General features: G+C 40.7%; 2 protein-coding genes across 6 annotated transcripts in view; one reads left to right on the forward strand and one right to left on the reverse strand.

Annotated features, from left to right (window-relative positions):
• The window catches only part of bahd1 (bromo adjacent homology domain containing 1), an 84,295-nt gene extending 79,255 nt beyond the window's left edge, over nucleotides 1-5,040 (forward strand). For all 5 annotated transcript variants that reach the window (XM_035429325.1, XM_035429333.1, XM_035429340.1 and 2 more), the window contains 3 exons: nucleotides 689-768; nucleotides 1,293-1,384; nucleotides 1,597-5,040. In XM_035429325.1, coding sequence (XP_035285216.1) covers nucleotides 689-768; nucleotides 1,293-1,384; nucleotides 1,597-1,783 — 359 coding nt within the window. In that variant the 3' untranslated portion in view covers nucleotides 1,784-5,040. The remainder of the gene's footprint in view (nucleotides 1-688; nucleotides 769-1,292; nucleotides 1,385-1,596) is intronic.
• Nucleotides 5,041-10,719: 5,679 nt separating this feature from the next.
• On the reverse strand, nucleotides 10,720-16,107 carry ccdc32 (coiled-coil domain containing 32). Its single transcript, XM_035391944.1, has 4 exons — nucleotides 15,932-16,107; nucleotides 15,058-15,291; nucleotides 14,760-14,916; nucleotides 10,720-13,151 (listed from the first exon to the last, which is right to left on the reverse strand). The coding sequence occupies exons 1-4, from the start codon at nucleotides 15,969-15,971 to the stop codon at nucleotides 12,965-12,967; spliced, it is 618 nt and encodes a 205-aa protein (XP_035247835.1). The 5' UTR covers nucleotides 15,972-16,107; the 3' UTR covers nucleotides 10,720-12,964.
• Between the last annotated feature and the right edge of the window lie 3,473 nt (nucleotides 16,108-19,580).

A 19,580-nucleotide genomic window follows, 5' to 3' on the forward strand; every position in this document is an offset into this window, starting at 1 on the left:
CTTCTTGTGCTGTTAATTCTAATAGCTTTACTATGTGCATAGTACTCATCCTATTTGAATTTGCAGGACTTATATATTGGTGGTTTGAAAATATTGAAAACCTACTGTTTTTGTTGTATGAAAATTGGCTTTTGCTACTTAACAGGTAAAAATGCCAAGTTGTTTAAACTCCTGGAGCAAATGCTTTATAACTTCACAATATTTATACGTATAGGCCAGAAATCCATCAGCCCTTCAGCATATCCTAATTAAAGCTAATTGTGTGTTCTGCCACTCTACTCATTTAATGGCTGTTTTACAAAGGAAATCAATTCCCTGTTCCTGCTCTTTACCAAGTTTCCTGTCTTGTAGAAGGTCCACAGTAGAAAGAGTAATTGTTGCACCTACTTCTCTAGAATACTAAAGCTCATTGTAGTGTTTTGAATGCAGCTGTTGTTATAACACTGATCTAAATTGCCAATTAGTTTATACTGACATGGAGCCAAGCTTGATAATCTTCCAGCGAGAACCGGTAGAAACTCCAGCAGAAGCTGAAAAGTGGAGAGCCAGTTTGAGGAGAATAAATGAATTGAGTAGTCACACCAGGTCTTCCTTCAGGAAACACGCATATTGAGAGGGATCACTGTAATGATCTTTATTTCTGGTTCTGGATTCTGTGAGCCAATGAGTTTTGTCCTTCCTTCCATAGGAGAGATGATGATGAGCTTGTTCTGGTACTACCGACCTGAACACACACAGGGAGGCCGCAATCCCAGTATGCACTGTGAGGTGAGTTTCCCCAGAAAGTTACACCCATTTGATGTTCTCCACTTTTGTAGGTCACTAAGAATAGGGGTGCATGTTAAGTGACTGCTTCTGAACAATATTTAGTAGTAGCTGGTAACATGAGTTTTGGGGGCTGTGTTACCCTACAGGTTGTCCAGTACTGTGTTTAATTTGTTCACGTCTCTTAATGAATGTTGAGAAGAGGCATTGAATAGGAATATTTCAGCTGTACGGTTGGCCTATAGAATTTGTGGTTCAACCTCTCCATTTGTTGGAAGTGGCATGCCAGTGATCTGCCAGTGCTGATGCTGCCCTACATACATGACAGGAGCCGGTTAGCTTAACATGTATCTCATGGCCTTGAGATCCCTGATGGAAATGAGCTTGCAGTGTCCCATAAATATGAGTGGCTTTCCTGTAGAGGCTATAGCTCACGCAGTGAGTGCTTTATTTTTTGGTGAGTGGATTGCTGACATGTCACATTGTGAATTTTGTGTGTTCCTCCTCCCCTGCTCCCCCTATTTCAGAATGAGATTTTTGCATCTCGACATCAGGATGAGAACAGTGTGGCATGTATCGAAGACAAGTGCTACGTGTTGACATTAGCACAGTACTGTAGGTAAGGAGCCCCTCTAAGGTCTGCTGCTACAGTATAGTAAATTACATTTCATTTTTGTATTATTTTAATAAACCTTGTAACGGAGTGATGAACTTAAGCCTTAAGTGTACTTAAGAATGCTAACTGAAGATTGTTCCTCCTTGTCTGTCCTTTAAGTTTAAGAGCACTGGCGTAGGAAACTGAAGTGGGTGGGTGTTTTGTGGGTGTTTCAGATTTTGTGCCTTGGTGAAGCGCCGTGGGGAGGGTCTACCTGAAAGTGCCCCGGTGGTGCCGCCCTCTCCAGAGTACGCCGTCCCGGCGCACCGGCGTGTGCCTGCCAACATCGACCCCGACCTGGTGTTCCTCTGCCGCCACGTTTACGACTTCCGCTACGGCCGCATCCTGAAGAACCTGCAGTAGGGCTCCCAGGCCAGGGGCACCATGGGAAAAAAACCGCACACCAGAGAGGGGACCCGGCAAAGGAACACCAATCAATTTATTGAACAAAAACGAGCCAGCAGGCAGGTGCCAAATTTGGTGCAGGCGCTTTTGATGGGGGATCTGAGATCAGTAAATGCTTGCCCCAAGTAACTGTCTGAGGTGTGGACAGGGCACTTAATGTTGGTGGGGGAGGGGGGTTCTCACTCAGAGATATGGCTGCCATGGCCTCACTGACCCCAGAGAAGGGTGGACAGATGCACAACATATCAATGATATGACATAAGAATAACAAGAGAGAGACCGTTTTACCAACACAAAAATCCCATGATAACGCAACTGTTTAATGATTTTATTATATTTTCTTTTTTTTTTAATCTTCGCTGAAGGTGACCATGAGTGTGTTCCTGTGTTTATACAGTAATGTATAGTAGCTGGTAGTTTCAATCAAGAGCAGTTATTCCACAATCAGGTGCAATAAGGGTGATTTGAAACAGAAATGGAAACCTCGCCCTCTCTCGAGGTATAAAACCACCCTTATTGGCCCAAGTGTATAAAGGTGATATTTTCACTTCTCTGTGGAGACTTGAGAAGCAGAAGAAGGTTGTTTATTTTTTTAAAAGTTCACTATGAACTCTTTAAGCCTGAAGTATAAGAATATCCTATTGTGAGGAAACGGTTTTGTCATGAACAGAATTGATGTTTCTTCATCACCCAGGTGATGGTCAGCACTGGTCCACTGTCTCCATAGTAACAGTGAAAGGACATAAAGAAGATGGCCATTAACTTAAAATGGGAGGACCAAGTATCCCAGGGTCTTCTGGGTTACCCCCACTGGTGGGTGCCCTCCCCCCCACTTCACGGCTGTGAATTGACCAATGAGAGGGAGGCGTTAATATCAACGCTCAACCCCACTGTTACCCGTGACTTGCCTTATGCCTTGCTGGTAGAGATTTAGGCTCCACCCTACCCTTAAGCCCCACGTACCCAAATCCCCACCTCAAGATTAAACCAAAGGATGTCACCAATCAGAGCCCTGATCCTAACACAACACCCACTCCCCTCACACAGCTCCTTGCCTCTGCCACCAGCCCCTCCCTCTCCATTGTTAGTTTGCACTAATTAATTTGATGTTTTATTAGAGAGATTTTATGATTGTGTTTTAGGCTTTACCCGCACTAATATTATACGGGAGAAATACTGTGTATTTATGTTTGTTTACTTACAAAAAAGAAGGAACCCAAGGCTGTCATCACATACGGGGTTATGGGAAGATCCCACATCTGCTCTTACACACACGCACACGCGCGCACGCACACACGCACACTCGCACTCACAGACAAAGATAAACATGACATTGTTCTGTGTGGTGCCTCGTATCATAAGAGCTGTCCTTTATGCTCCTCCTGCTGTGGAATGCAAGGCCCATTCCGGCACTGGAAGACCCCAGACACAGACAGCACGTGATTCACACGCAGTCGCTTCTGTAGTAGACCTGCTGTGCCTTTCTGTAGCAGGTCTGGGAGCTTTGTGGATTCTCCTTCATGTCTTTTTTAAGACAGCTTTGTCTTTCGCCAGATCTGGCTTCAGAGGGTGCATTTTCAATTCTCTTCTTTTTCCTTTCACTTGGAAAGAGTCTCAGCAAATGTCATTCCTATAACTGCAAATGCATTGCTTTGTTTTTGCCTTTTTCTCTTTTGGGAAGGAATTGTGCTGGTGTCAGAAGTTCTGTTACAAAGACCATAGGGAGACATGGTTGAATTTTTAAGCACTAATGTCTAATTGCAGGCTTTCCCAGAAGTCTTATACAAGTGTACAAAGAACTATGACGCTTATAATCCATCCTCTCTTGCTGTCTCTCCTCTGAATTCCTGCAGAGGCTCAACCACCTTCTGAAATGAACTTTGGAAAAGTACAGTACTGATCACCAAATAACATGTCTCTCTTCAGAATTGCTCCTGGTATGAGGAAAGACAAAGCAACAGAAATCAAAGTTTAAATTCTTTTGGTCACAGTGTTTTGTTTGTTTGTTTTTTTTTTTCATATACCGTCGGGTGGGATTTTCACCATGACTCCATGCGTATATTGTGCAGATTTATAAACCATTTTTATATTTTTCTCTTCGGCATATACTAATTATTCCCAGAAAAACAGTACCACCTCATACCATAAGATAAACGTCACACTGACACTACACCTGCAAGTCTTAATACAACCAGAAAAAGTGTGATTGAGGCCATTTTTTGAGAATCAACTTACCTAAAGTCAGGTTCCTTGCAATATTTGCTCAAGGCCTGTACTTGTTATTTAAACAGATATTTGGACAGATACTGACTCCAGAGGAGTGCTTAGTAAACCCTGGCTGCAATGAAATGCTTCCAGAGGAAATCTCACGCAGTAAGGTCCCGATCTGTTTTTGCTGAAATGCCACCATTTTCAAATGACCATCACCATTTGTCTCACACATAGACTAATCTGATTACTTGCTCACTTTGAGGTGTTCAACTACAATGCCACCCTGAGCGGCTGGCACAAGATGGCACATGCAGTAACTGGCTGTGTAAGCATGAAAATCGCACTGCGCTGTATAAAACTACACTTACTCTGTCTGCTACTCCACCGTTCTTTAGCGCAATGTGGCTGCATCCTCATTAGCCAACAGAATTTCCTACCCACACTGCGTAGCTCTTTCCTAAGGGTCTGGTGCTTTCCAAAACAGAGAATACAGGGTTTTTTTCAGACTTGCTGGTGGTTTAAAGTGGCACCTGCCATTGCTGGCTGCATGAAAGATGGTGAAAACCTGGCCCACTACACTGAAGGAAATGTATGATGATTCTAACTGCTGTTGATTAAATGCAGAATGTCTCTGTGCCCAGGTAGATATTGTCATAATAGTGAATAATTCAGCATTATCCATTTTATTTGAAATGTATTGTTGAAATGTTCTGAATAGTGATGATTTCTGATCACCTTGATACCAATTGTAAGCAGAAAGTACTGGTCAGACCTTGATGTACCAAAAAGAGGAAGAAAGGAGTATAAGATTGAATACAGTAGGAACCACACTCTTGAATTCCAAGTTCTTCTGATTATTTGTATATATCTCATCTCTGAGTACCGGGCATTCTTGGAAATAAGAAGACAGTTATAGCACAGCGCGTTTGTATTATTTAAGACAGACCTGTGTATTATAAGAAAAATCTTTAAATGGAATAAATAATATATGAGTTTCAATTAAACTTTTCTTGGAGTATGTGATTTGAAGTTGCAAGATCCACCCATCCATCTTGCCTTTCAAAGGCATTGGAAATGATCGTCTGTTTTTGGATGGATAGGTGTTAGCATTTTAATGAAATTTATTTTTTTCCCACATTATCTTTTACTCACATCAGCAAAGGACAAATGAATAAGTGCAAAGAGAATATTGCTTTGAATGGTGAAATGGACATTTATAATCCAGATTTGTGAAGGTATTTTTGTATTTCAAACTTCCGTGGTGAGAGCCAAGGCTCCATGTGAACAGCCAACTGCAGCCGGGTGTCCTGTTGGCTGACACGGTACTCAGCCGTTGCTTCGGGAAAGAAGGGTTTCAGTCTACAGGGCTTTCCAGAATGGCTCTGATTAATTGGGCTGCTCTTACCTAACTACACCAGCTGTGCAGAGCTCTGTCTCAGTAGCTGTGTCGCTCAGCTGGTGGACTGTGCAGTTCAAAGAAGCAGTGGCTAGCTGAAGGGTTTTGCTAACGTTGCTCCCCAACACAGTGCTGTGTATTTGTCTATCAGCTGCTTCTGTGTGTACACATTGTACAGTGATTCAGTCTGAATTATTGTGTCTGTCTTCTGATAAAGAAACTTACTTCATGGGTCAGCTTTTTGTAAAATCTACAGTTTAGTTTGTAATGGACTTCCCAGCATTAGTTGTAATAGTGTGAACATTGGCTCCGTAGACATAATTACGGAAGTCAAACAGGAATATTAAAATCTGTGATTTTGATGAATTCCCATTAATCATTTTCCAGTTTCAAATGACATGGTCATCAAATAATCATTGCACCTTATTCTTCAAATCAGTTATATTCTTTCTTCTCTTTAAAATACCTTCATTTAATTACTTAAATTAGCTAAATATCGTTTTCAATACTTGGTAATAATAATGGTAATTCGGCAATGGTATGCCTTTAATCTGATTCTCACAATAGTAAATCAGCATTATTCATTTTATTTGAAATGCATTGTTTAAATGTTCTGAATAGTGATGATTTCTAATCAGCTTGATATCAACAGTAAGCAGAAAGTACTGGTCAGACCTTGATGTACCAAAAGTAGGAAGTTCCCCTTTTGTGTTAAGACAAGAAATGTATCATTCATTGAAGAGTATGGTTTAGTTTCATGTCAATGTGAACTGGCTTGTTTGCAGTTTCTCTTTTCCAATATATCTAGGGCAGTGGTAACCAACCCTGTTCCTGGAGATCTACCATCCTGAAGGTTTTAATTTCAACCCTAATTTAGCACACCTGATTCTACTAATTAGCAGCTCAGTGAGACCTTTCGCTGTTGAATAAGGTGTGCTTAGGGTTGGAGTGAAAACCTACAGGATAGTAGACCTCCAGGAACAGGGTTGGTTACCACTGATCTAGGGGCCTCCTTGTAACCCTCATGTTAAATTATTTTTAACTGGAGGTAAATCAGGTATGGTAGCTTGCTCTATGGAATACAGGTTCTTTTCAGAGTCTGCCTGCAACAAACCTGGATTGCAAGATGAGATTTGAAAAAGACTGCTTTGTTCAAGAAATCTGAATGTGGGCAAAAAAGAGTGCCTCACTGTGTTGACAAAGACATTCACTTATTGCTGATGTTTCTGAACTTTACCTGTTCTACATCTGCTATGGTTAGTCTTGCACAAATTCAAACACGCACCTATCTGCTATGGGTAGTGTCGCACATATGCCCACTCACCTGCTATACATAGTGTTGCACGTGCTTATAACCATGTAGCCCGGGGGTCTCAAACACCAGTCCCAGAGGGCTGCAGTCTCTGCTGGTTTTCGTGATTTCCTTTCAATCAGCAGCCAATCATGGCCTTGGGAACAAGGTATGCAGACTCTTTAGCCAATCAATGACTTAAACTAGGCACTTAAGTGCAGGAACACATAAAAAACCAGCAGACACAGAGGCCCCCCAGGATTTGAGTTTGAGATCCCTGATGTAGCCTATATTACACTACACACTACAAAAGCCCCTGGTGGACCACAGTCGTTGCGCATGTGCTGAACAGTCACAAGGTGTTGTGGTTGAGCTGCCTCCAGACTAAACCACAGTTTCACTGTAAAGCACCTCCTTCCCCTCCAGGTCTTCCATTGTGGCTTGTGAATATTGAAGAGCCAGATGTTACCATTTTTACCCGGATGCAAATTACTGATTTTTATGGAAGAAACTTTTACTTTGTTGTAAAAACTTTGTCTTTTACTATGACAACGCATTTGGAGGTCTTTTAAGTGCCATTGTCAGTTATTGTTTTACTTTTACCTTTGTACACAAAGAAGAAATGAAACTGAAGGGATTGCGAGCCAATCACATGTATGGGGACAGTTTTTTTCCTCCATTTTTCTCCTATTTTCTCCCCAATTTAGTCGTTATACCAATTCCCCATGTGAATCACGGTTCTGGTCGATGTGCTATCCTCTGTTGGCCTGGGGAGGGTGTAGACTCCTCCGATACATGTGGAGTCGCCAGCCGCTTCTTTTCACCTGACAGCGAGGAGTTTCACTGGGAGAGCGCAACACGTGCGGAGGTTCACGCTATCTCCCCCAGATCCCCTCCCTGCTGAACAGGCGCCCCGACCGTTGCATTGGAGTCGCTAATACAACGATCAGGACTCATACCCTCACCGGTTTCCCACCTGCAAACACTGCCAATTGTGTTCGTAGGAACGTCTGACCAAGCCGGAAGTACCACTGCCGGGGATTGCCGGGGATTGAAGTGCTTGTACCTCTACACTACCCAGACGGGTATGGGGACAGTTTTGATGTACAGGTCCAGTTTTAAGGGCATCGGATGTAAAGGTCCAGTTTTGGAAGAATCTAATGTAGACGGCCAGGTTTAAGGGAATTTGACCAGGACACCGGGTCTAACATGCCTACTGTTTTCAGGTCTTTCCATGGGATTTGTAATGACCAGAGTAAATCAAGAGCTTGGTTTAACAAGGATGTACAGTAATCAGAAGCAACCATTAAGATCTGTGACTATTTTCCATGGCAGATTCCACAATGCCTGGAATGAATCTGGGATGGAATCTTGTTTAAATCCTGGGTTTTCAACATGAGGTCTTTGAAAGTACTGTAGGGGTAGTAGAGATGGAACACTATTCATCCAAAAGATACTCCCAGATTTGGTGTTTTGATGATGGTAGTGGAGAGCACTGTCCAACTCATCGATCCAAAATCTCCCATAGGTGTTCAATTAGGTTGAGATCTGGTGACTACGAAGGCATAGCATATGATTCACATCATTTTCCTACTCATCAAACCATTCAGTGACCCCTCGTGTCCTGTGGATGGGGGCATTGTCATCCTGGAAGAAACCACTCCCACCAGGATTGAAATGTTTCATCATAGGATAAAGGTGATCACTCAGAATAACTTTGTATTAATTTGCCGTGACCCTTCCCTCTAAGGGAACAAGTGGACCCAAACCATGCGAGGGAAATGCCCCCCTCCCCACAGCATAACAGAGCCACTGAACCCCCTCACTGCTGGGTTCAAGCATTCAGGCCGGTACCATTCTCCTGGTGTACGCCACACATTCACTTGCACACTGGTCGAGATTATGGTGAAGGATGACTCATCTGACAATATCACTTTTTTCCATATCTCTGTAGACCAGCACCTATGGTCTTGGCACCACTGAACTGAAATATGCATTCATTTTTGTAATGAGGGGTTTATGGACTGCAACCCTACTATAATATCCCACTCTATGTAGTTGTTGACGCACTGTTCTTGCTGACACTGTCTGATCACGTCCTGCATTGACGTTCTCAGTCACCTGAGGAAGAGTTGGTCTTCTGTTTTTCCTTACATATCACACTATTGCACAAGCATCACGGTCATTGAATGTGCACTTGCAACCACAATTTCCAACCCTATTTACTGATGTCTTTCCCATAGATCTAAATGCAGATGCCACTTCAGTCACTGTTGAAACACTAGCCAGTTGAGCAGTCTTAGTGACTGTAGCTTCTGTCACCCGTGCCCCAATAGTGAATCCTCTTTCAAAATCACTTGTATCTTTTCCTCTTGCCATCTTGATCCAAAATCTGGGTCAACTGGGCATGCTCAGCATTTTATACATGCCACAGAGTATGACAGGATGTTAATAGCTAAACTGTATCATGCCGTACACTTGTATGGAAGCATCTACATTTGTGATGTTTCTCCACTCATTTTTAACTTATATTGGGAGTCCCCTGCATGCCTGGATCAGAATAGGTAACAAATCACTGGTGTAACTGCAACAATTAATAATTGAATAAATCAGAACAGTTGCCTATTATTGGTTTAGGTCTGTTAAAAATAAGCACGTATCTTCAGATTAGACATTTTACAGTGGGATTATATGTGTATACGTGTGTGTGTAAATCCTGTGTGACTTTTCAGCTGAAAATCTGAAAAATGTTAGGATGCAGAGGAGAGAGCATAGGCAACAGTATGAGGCATGTCGTGATGGCCAGCTCTGCATGTCATTTACAAGAATATAAGAATAAATGAATCTTAAAGCATCCTGATAGGATTACTGAATATGATAAAAATACTCAAGGCTCTTGATTTTTGCCATGTCAACAGGTAAAAAATAACTATGATGAGACAACTTTTTAAAAGATGTTTTGGCACCATTGGCATTCCACATAAGACCCCCTGCACATGGATGTATCCAATGCACAGGGGGTGGATGTAGGTAAAGAAGAGGGGGATATCTTTTGATCATCACAATGCTGCACTTCTGAAACTGCTTCTCCTCCATCTTGGAGGCCTAGGGGTGAGCGAGAGCAGTGACAAGGGCAGAGATACACAATGCCGGTATAAAGTAAAATCATCTCTGCTGTCTGTCCTGAGGAACACCTTCTGCACACCTTCTGCTCCAAGCTCCGGGGCTTCAAGGAGGATGAGAAATGCACAAAGTACTATGGTAGCATCTAAAGAGGCAGAGGTCCAGACGGTGATCAGGGAGTTTTTACCACAGCTCATATGATATGAAGCCCACAGAAAAGATGGCCATGGACACCTTTCTGGATCTCCTGGGCTCACATCTGGGAAACGACGAGAGCGCAGAACCCAAGCAGAGTCCCGAAGAGCTGGCCCAGGCTGTTTGCTTCTTATACCGTCTCAAAGCTTATGGGCCTCACTGATCAAGCATGCTGCAAAATCTAGTGAGGAATCCTTAGGTCCTCCTAGTGCCTTTAAATTGGCATACGTACATTGGCTTGAAGGCCATTGTATTTGCAAAAAGAAAATGTAGGCTAATACAGACTCTCTTATTCCAATCACCTACCTCTCATAAAACTGGTAATGCATGATACATTACGTAAATTTAGTATAATTTCAGATTGGTTAAATGAGTCTGATTTGCTGAAGTGGATAATACATGAAATGTTCCCTTTGCCATTTGGTTACATCTATACTTGTTTTTTTTTACCATGGCTATAAACACAATCAGTTCTCAATGATGCTGGAAAAAAGGTCAACTGCAAAGCCAATTCAGCTGAGGTTTTGGGTGCTTTAACTTGCATGGTGTAATAGAAACATGATTTTTGCATCTTGTTTAGATCATATATAGCCTCTATATCATTGTATGCTAAGAAAATATAGCTAATCGGTATACATCGATTCTTTATAATAGAATGTAGTTCGCAATTCCCAAATGTCTTTTTCACATCAAGGTGCATTTAATGGGATGCATACACATTGCAGTACTAACATCATCAGAGAATTCAAGACTCATCCCAGCCACTACTCCAATCATCACAAAGAAAGTGGTGGGCATTTTCTTTTTACATTTTAAGTATTTAGAAGATACTCCTATCCAGAACTTACACAGCTTACATTGTTCATTATTTTTTACATACAATCCATTCATACAACTGGAAGGTTAAGTACTTTACTCAAGGGTACAATGATAGTGCCCTACCTGGAAATCAAGCCTACAACCATTGAGTTGCAAGCCTGATTGCCTAAAAACTATACTACATTTGCTATTTTTCTTATTGCTTGCATACTGTATGCACACACAGATATTGGATACAAACACAGCCACACATTTCAACTATACAACAGATATTTCAATTACAGTAGTTAATCCAGTAGAAATGGTTTTTAGTTTGATCACCTGTTATTCACTTGGGGCACTGGCTCAGGCACAGATGAGTGCTAATAAGGATTAGCGTGTGCCTTTATATGAGCCAAACCACACTGCTCATCAGACTGAGGTTTTAATGACTCAATACTCTTTCATATAGAGACTGAATCAGATCAAGGCGGGCAAATCTAATTCTGATAAAGGAAGCCAGAAAGCATGTCAACCCAGGCGGCAAAGTGATTTCCACTTCCATCTGGTAGCGGCTTAACTGAATAAACACCACTTTAACGTATGATATTTTTAACAGCATGTTTGTACTCAAATACATTATTGGAAAGTATACAGCCTTCATTGAAAGGTACATGGAAATAGCACACATGGTTGCATATACTTTTCTGCTGTAGATTTCTAGAAGTGCTCAGTAAAAAAAAATACTGAAAATGAGATGGAAACAAATGACACTTCTAGGGTGACAAAACAAAATGGGATCTGACGCACAGCATTGCACAAAAACGAATGTATGTTTCCCCAGTGAGGACATGCATCCATTTAAATTAAATTTATACCTTGATCCAAAATTCCCATGTATAAACTGAAACACTCAAACATATTTGGGATATTCTAGTGGTACTTTCTATTTAGCCCATATATAATGCAGTATAATCATAGTTATAAACATGCATAATGACTCATAATGTAGTAAATCAACACTCATAACGCATTACTGCATAGTAACAACACATTATAAACAAGTAGCGTAACTTCCTTAAAAATGTATCTCAACTATAGTCCCAAGTCCTAGTATAGCACATGGCCATTATGAATGCCATACATAATATCCATTTCACATACAGATTTAACAACCATGACCAATCAAGATGTGGACATTGCACATGTTCATCATAATTCATTTTATTTCTGCAAGGCCTTCTTCCAAATGTTATGGAAACATCTTTAAAAGCTAATGGTTATTCCATCACATTTAATATTTGTTTACATAATGAGCGCCTTCTGCCTAATAAATCTGGAAATGATTTTATAGTTACAGAATATTTGAAGCATTACATGAAAACATTACTAAAAAAAATTACTAAAATGAAAGTTGCAATCTGAAAATTGATATAAAAAAAGAAAACATGTAAGATTGCTTTTTCAATGCAAGTTAACAGATTCTACTCTCTTAGTGTATATATTTCATTGTAGCACAAAACTATGAGCCGGTCATAGCAGACTAACACACTGTAAATCTGCACAAGGTTGGAAAGCTGTATTCCAGAATCTTGGACATGTTCCATTGTTCAATTACACAGTACTTTGGGGCACCTCCTAGTGTCACCCGGACATTACTGTTTATATTTTATACAGGCACCTCTCTTCTCCAGCACACTATTAGTCCATCTTAACCCAGCTGGAACTGATTACATTTCCTGTAAGATATCCTTGTTTCTCTTGTGGTCAACAGTAGGGTTATCTAACTAGGGGCCTTTTACAAAGATAACAAGATATATTTGAATATGTCCTGGAGCACAAAACATTATCTACCGAATCAATGGTACCCCATGGCCAACATGGTAACTTAATGCCTAAATGAATGTTTATTTAGTCTGCAAACCTTGACAAAAATATGAACAGCATGTCCCAGTTTACAGGAGAAAATAATTGTTAATCCAATATCATGGTCATCATATCACATACAAGTTATGGCGACTGGACAGAAACGGTACTGGAATGGTATTCACTTCATATAGCAAGTAACAAATGGGGTGAGTAGCACTCTAAAACTAGATGCTTACACACTGGTTCCATGGTGGGCCTACTTTTCTGGAGCCTGGCTCTCCTCTGTTTCTGGATCCTCCTCCTTTGCTTCGGTTGGAACCCTGTCTGTGCCTCCATCAGCTAGGTGCTCCCTGCTCTGCTCAGGAAGGAGGAGGTGCTCCAGCTCCTCTGCACTTATTGCCACTTTCTCGGGCTGCAGCCACCTCTTCAGCTGCTCCAGAGCACTGCGTACAGGATTGAATACAGGCTGCTAAAGGCTACAGTGCAAGGAACACAGTCCAGTCCAGAAATACTTCACATGAATGGAAATTTTTTTTATAACCATTACATTTTATAAGTTTGGAAACAGTAAGTATACATCTTTTCTCATGGATTAATGAACACTTTAACACTAAGTCACACAGGCCAGAGTGGGTTTATTTGCATTTATGTTTCTTTTACGGTGAAATAGGTCACATGATATATCGTTTGAAAGTGTTAAAACCCACTGTAGCAGTCGGTCTGCCTGAGAGAAGGACTGGTCTTGGCTGCACCGGCTGGTGGAGAGTGCACACGCACTTGGGCTGCGTTAGCTAATCAGCCCAGGTGCTTAAAGGTGTGCTGCTCTCCACAGTTCGGGGCCGAAACCGTGAGCTAACACAGAGAGCGCAGTTATGAGTTTCGTTTCGTTTTTGTTTGAGTACTAAAGAAAGAGAAAAGTAATCCTCAGTTGGGATGCTGGAGGAGCTGGACCTGGCCAGGAAGGCGGGTCAGCTACAGAGCAGGCGAACTGAAAAGTTCTGCTGCTCTGTTTTACTTTCTTTTGTCTTTGTTATTTTAGCTTGTTATTTTAGCTAATTGTTTTTGCCCGGAACCCGTGAGGGGAAGGGTGAAGTGGTCCATTTATTTTATTTCGTGTTTGTGTGTGGGTGCTCTCTCTCTCCATGCAACAGACAATGGTGTTGCCCGGTACTGTTGCATCTCCCTGCCCGGTGTGTCGTGCTTGCCGCGTGACACCCACGATTCTATCTCTATAAACTACTTTATGATGGCACGAGCGAGTTTTTATCACTGATTGCAGATTGGTATAAACCATTACAGTAACAGATTATTTTTCCCATATTTTTTGATGGAAGCCATGACATCAGTTGAACAGAACTGATTCAAGAGCTTGCTACAGAATGTGGCACTCAATAACAATGGCGGCCTGGGGGGCATTGTCAACAGAGGCGATTTGAATGTTAGTGATCAAATCAAGCACAGCTTATTCTGAAGGATGCTGCTTTTGCAAGATAAACCACCATAAATGGCAGTTCATGGAAAGAAAGGAAATAAAACAGGTTGTTGTACAGTTTTAACTACATTAAACAGCCCATTATAATGACATATTAAAGGCCAGGGGTCATTCAGTGCGAGCATCACTCATTTTTGGAATACAGACATCTAGTGCTGCACTTGTGACAGCAGGGTTCTACACTGGAGTCCTAATTAAAATGCACGTGCATTACAATTACCATGCACGTGCTGTATGCTCTTAAGCAAAGCTCTTAACTTTGGTTGCCCAACAAAAACCCAATATCTTGCATTTATACCTGCATTTTTGTGTAAAATGACAGCACAGTATATTGCCCTGGATGAAGACCTCTGCTAAGTTGCCTAGCTACATCACTTATATACTTTCTGGTAAATGTAAAAGGATGCCCTTTCAGGCTCTAATCATGACAACTGGGCACAAGACTAATAAGAACCAATGGCAAACCCAGGAATGTTATGGAATCTTCATCAGAGCCCTACAGTTACCTTGCACCTCAATTCACTTTACATAAAATGTGTGTAATGGATGTTTGGCTCACCTCTCATCAATTTCACCACCCTCTTGAAAAAGATCAGATCCCTGTGCTCCATAAAGGAATCTATCCCAGCATTCCTTTTTAGCCTGAGACAGTGTGCGAAGCATCTCCCTTGAAGTCACTTCCTGGGACTGGCCCTTGAGTCTTCTTAGCCGGTTTTCTAGAAGATTAACATGGAATCTTACCATTTAATGAGGGACTCCATGGTGACACTAGGAGCAGTGTTTATGGTATTATAGTCATGGACGACACTACAAGACAACAATATTTTTAATTTGAGCATGTGGATTAATGTCAATACCTAGACTGGCGATGTACACTTCGGAGTCATCCATGGGTTTCCACGGGATGCCATTTACAGTGTTCTCCTGCGTGCCTTCTTGCAATTGAGGTTGGAAAGAATCCCTAAACTCAGATGGCTCTTGATTCTCGGTCGTATGCTCTGGCATCCCTGAACAGATCTCAGACCATAGCTCTCCACTGGACCGAACTTCCTGGGTCCCGAATCCGTCAATCATACCTCCAGTTTCGTGGCCTATTTGGAATTGAAATGTAGGTAAATATATTCCCATACAGTCAGTGAATTATTTAAAACAGTTAATGGAATAACAGAGATGACCACACTAAATACAATTCCCTAAATAGAGTATCTTCGATCTAACCCTCATACTAGCTCACAGTCCCAAGATTTATGAATGATTATGCTACACCTGGAGGTCTGTCAAAGACATAACCTAGCTAGTGTGTAGTTGAACACTTGGAAATCGTATGTTATGCTGGTCTTGCGAGTTTACGAACAGAGTCAAAAACCCTTCCCAAAGAGAACAGTTGTATGTGACGATTCATCGGTTTCCAGTTTTATGTCTTATCGTTGTTCCGGATGAGATTATTTTTAGCTAACTTAGATTGCCAACAACATTACAACACGACTCGCTAGCTCAGGCTAGTTAGCAAACAAACGTTAGCAACTGTCACAGCTGTTCGCTGGTAAGTAATAGTCTAATGGTTGAATGGTTGATGAAGTTGGTTTGTACCTCAGCAAGTTAACACAGTGAAAAGATAATGGATCTCACTGCTACCTATTTTTGTGTCAGGGAATTCATCTATAGTCGATAGTAACTAGTAGTCCAGTGCTAAACGTTCTCAAAGTCCAGTCTGTGTCGTTTGCTACTTACCTTCCACTCCAGGTAAGTCAAGACTGTAGTTTAACTTCATCAATGACAAAACGGTGAATGTATTTATATATAAAGAGTGGAGTAGTTTGCTGATGTGAAAGCAGCCCCAAACAGACGAGTTTGAATCAATATTTAGCTAGCTAGTTACCAGTGTGACGCTAGCCGCAAAAAAAGGAGATGACTTCCGGTAAGCATAAGAGCGGAAGTTTTCAAATTAAAAGAAATAAATTGTGTATAATTGTTTTTAACGGTTTGGTAGTAATGTTTTTAGTATTGTTTTCTAATACTGCACAAAAATTGAAAGTATCGTTTATTGTCAGATTTGGCAAAAGTCAAATCAGCAGGCACTGGGAAAAGGATTTGTCCAGACTGTCTACAATGTAAAACGGCTTAGTTTCAGATAATGCATTTCCTGAGAATTCTGGTCTCCTAATTTGCTGCTGTTGTAGCACTCTCATGTTACACTTGTACCTCTATCCAGCACTTATATTGCACTTGTATCATTATCTTGATGGTGTAGCTTGTTGTCATGCCTCCTAGTTTGACGTACCATAACTTTCTGACCTAGCCTCTACTTACTGTGTGAACTGGACAAGACTATGAATAACTGTTACATAATGAGTATTGTACCTAATCGGACCTGTGTTTAGTAGTTGTTCCAATGACCTTCGGTATGCACTTATTGTACATCATTTTATATAAAATCATCTGCCAAATAAATGTAATAATAATAATAATAATAATACTGTAGCAGCTGGCTGGAGACAAAGACCAGGTGTATCTGGGAAGACAGTCATAAATAGAGGCCATTATCAGACCAGAACACAAGCTTAACAAACAGGAGATCATGACCGAGGGCCATCCTCTACCCATGTGATCCCATCTACACATATTACAATACATGCAAAGCAACAAGAGATACTGTAGCTATGACACAAGCAAACATAAAACACAAGGCAGTGCTACTATGCTAGCTGCTGCTACAGTACCAATCTTTCGAGTGCCAACCCCTTAAGAAAAAAACAGATTAAGGTGCTTCTCAGGCACTTCTTAAATTGTGCTTCTAAGGTGCTTCTTAAATCGCCTTCTCATAAAATGGAGCTAGAATAGCTGAGGTTCGGAAGGACCACATCTCAAAGACTCCCCTTCTGCTTATTCCTTATAAGAAACCTTTCCGCCCTCTGCTCTTGTTCTTTCATTCTCATTTTATGCAGACAAAGAGTGGCCATCATATACAGGGGCCCCCGTTCAAAGGTGAACACCAGCGCAGATTTTTACTTTATTTTTAAATATGCTGAAAAAAAGTGTCTTTGTTGTAAAACTGTTTCCCTACTTAATGTTAATAAATTAAATGGTCATATTTTATTGCACTTTAAAGTTGACCGTCTGCCCAGCTTGGCAACCATATTTCAAAATAAGCATTTCACCCTGGAATTCTAAATGCGCAAAATCCTAAGTGATTTAGTAGTGGTTTGGGTATGGAAATGAACATTAAGCATTAACGGAGGCCACATACTGAGCTATGCCTTGAGGTTCAAAATGAGGAAACATTGAATGTACCTTGGTGGCCATCTATGCTTTGGTCGAACACTTCTTGCTCTGCACATATCATCTCCATCCCCCTGCTCACTCCATGTTGCCACAGTGGGAACTTTCAGGTTCTGCATGCATTGTATGTGCCAATGTTCCAACCCATGTGCTCCCAAATCCAAATTTATAGAATTTGCAGTGCAATTTGAGGCCCCATTCCAAGAGGCAAACTGCTGACAAAGCAGCTTACTGGATTACTGATGTGATGTGATAATAATTTCTTATGAACACTAGGAATTGACAGATCGATACCGAAGTATCAGAATTTCTGATCCGGACATTCAATTTTTGAGAACTGATCCTCGCATAAAAATATTGATACCAAACATTTTCTTTAATCAGTAATTTTAATGTGTATCTGATACTGAAAAACTACTATCATGCAATTTAGCAAATAATTGCGTAAGATATAGGAAGTACATATGCTTCCACCCTTTCCCTCTGCTCCGCATACACACATAGGCATGTGGTGAAACACGCAGCCACAGCCAACACAACAAATTTCAAATATATAATATTATTTTTAAGAGATTTAATTCACACTTCAGGGTATTTGATAAGCCAAAATTTTAGGTTGACCTAATGTGAAGAATAACTCCTGAAAAGGGTAACTGTATAACTGAACATGCTGAACATATTTTATTCCGTTTTCAGGCTCGTTTGATTAGTGTTGCTTCTTGGGTGGTGATTAAAGAGGTTTATGTGGACATTTTTTCTGCAGTTTAATGGGTCTCACTTTGCACCTTTTTCTTTTTTCTTTCTTTCTACCTTACTAATTCCACAGTCAATTAATTTTCCCACTCCATTACATTACATTAGGCTACATTAAAATCACTTATTGAATAAGCAATCTTATTCAGAGTGAAGAACATCAGGAATCAGGAATATAAAAAAGCACCATGACCAAGAGGGAACATAAGGCCCATTTAAACAATAAGTGTGGTTTACCAAACAAATCAATTAGTATTATAAAGAAAAGTATATACTACTACTCAGCTAACCTATCTTTATACGGCAATACCAAAAAAGAAATCCAAAAAGGATGACTAAAGAGGATTTGAGAAGCCGTGGTGCAGTCTGAAGAAGTATCTTCAATCTGCATCAGAACAGAAGACGGATATCATCGGTTTACTTCTTGCACTTCCCTAGCTTTCCTGTCTGCGACAGTAGCCTAAACTGGTCCTCTGCACCAAAATACTGTTCTAAATAATTTTCTTATAGAGTTGAAGGGTGGAAAATATCTCTATTATGAGTAGAAGCATGTAATTCACTATTCTCATTCCTTCCACCAGGACCTCATGCTCCAGGCAGCAAACTTCCCAAAAAGTTAGACAATATTGCCTGTACATGTGTGCGTGTTTCTCACTTTCTCGCATACATTCCTAGGAGTTCAAACGGGTGAGCTTGGCCCTTCCTTTATCCTACCCCCTGCACTGAGAGAATCTTTCAACAAGAATTTCAACATTTCACATTATTTCAACTTCCTGAGCAAGACATAAGCAAATGGTAAAGATTATTAATATGAATTATTATTACTTTTTGCAGCCAAGCAATAAAGGCCGGGGATTTGTCAGGGGAAAAGGCACAGCAGTCACGGCAAAGTAGTTAAAAATCACAGAAAACTGAAGAGGCAAAAATCATGACATTTCTAAAAACATTAATTTATTAAATTAAACGATAGATCTCATAGACAGCAGAGGGAAACAATTGAATTAACATGTGCAACTGTAAGTGCTTGAAATAAAAATAAAGAAACCGTGGGCAGTTACAACCAGTAGCTAAAAAAACTGCATTACTAAAATAATTACTGCATTACTCCCACATCTTGAAAAATTCAATCGGCAATTACCGCCACAGCTGGAACATATGCATTTTGTGTGGTACTGTCCATAGTGCTGGATAGCCTACGCTGATTTAGCCTAGTTTGGTGCTAAATAAACTCTTACAGAGTTTATATTAGTTTATATACTATAGCCAGAGTGGACTCACATAAACTCTGTAAGAGTTGAATTAACACTGGACATTTTCAATGCACTAAACATGAGTGTTTTTTTTAACT

This window comes from Anguilla anguilla, chromosome 1, assembly GCF_013347855.1.
Source record: "Anguilla anguilla isolate fAngAng1 chromosome 1, fAngAng1.pri, whole genome shotgun sequence".
In the NCBI taxonomy this organism is placed as follows: domain Eukaryota; kingdom Metazoa; phylum Chordata; class Actinopteri; order Anguilliformes; family Anguillidae; genus Anguilla; species Anguilla anguilla.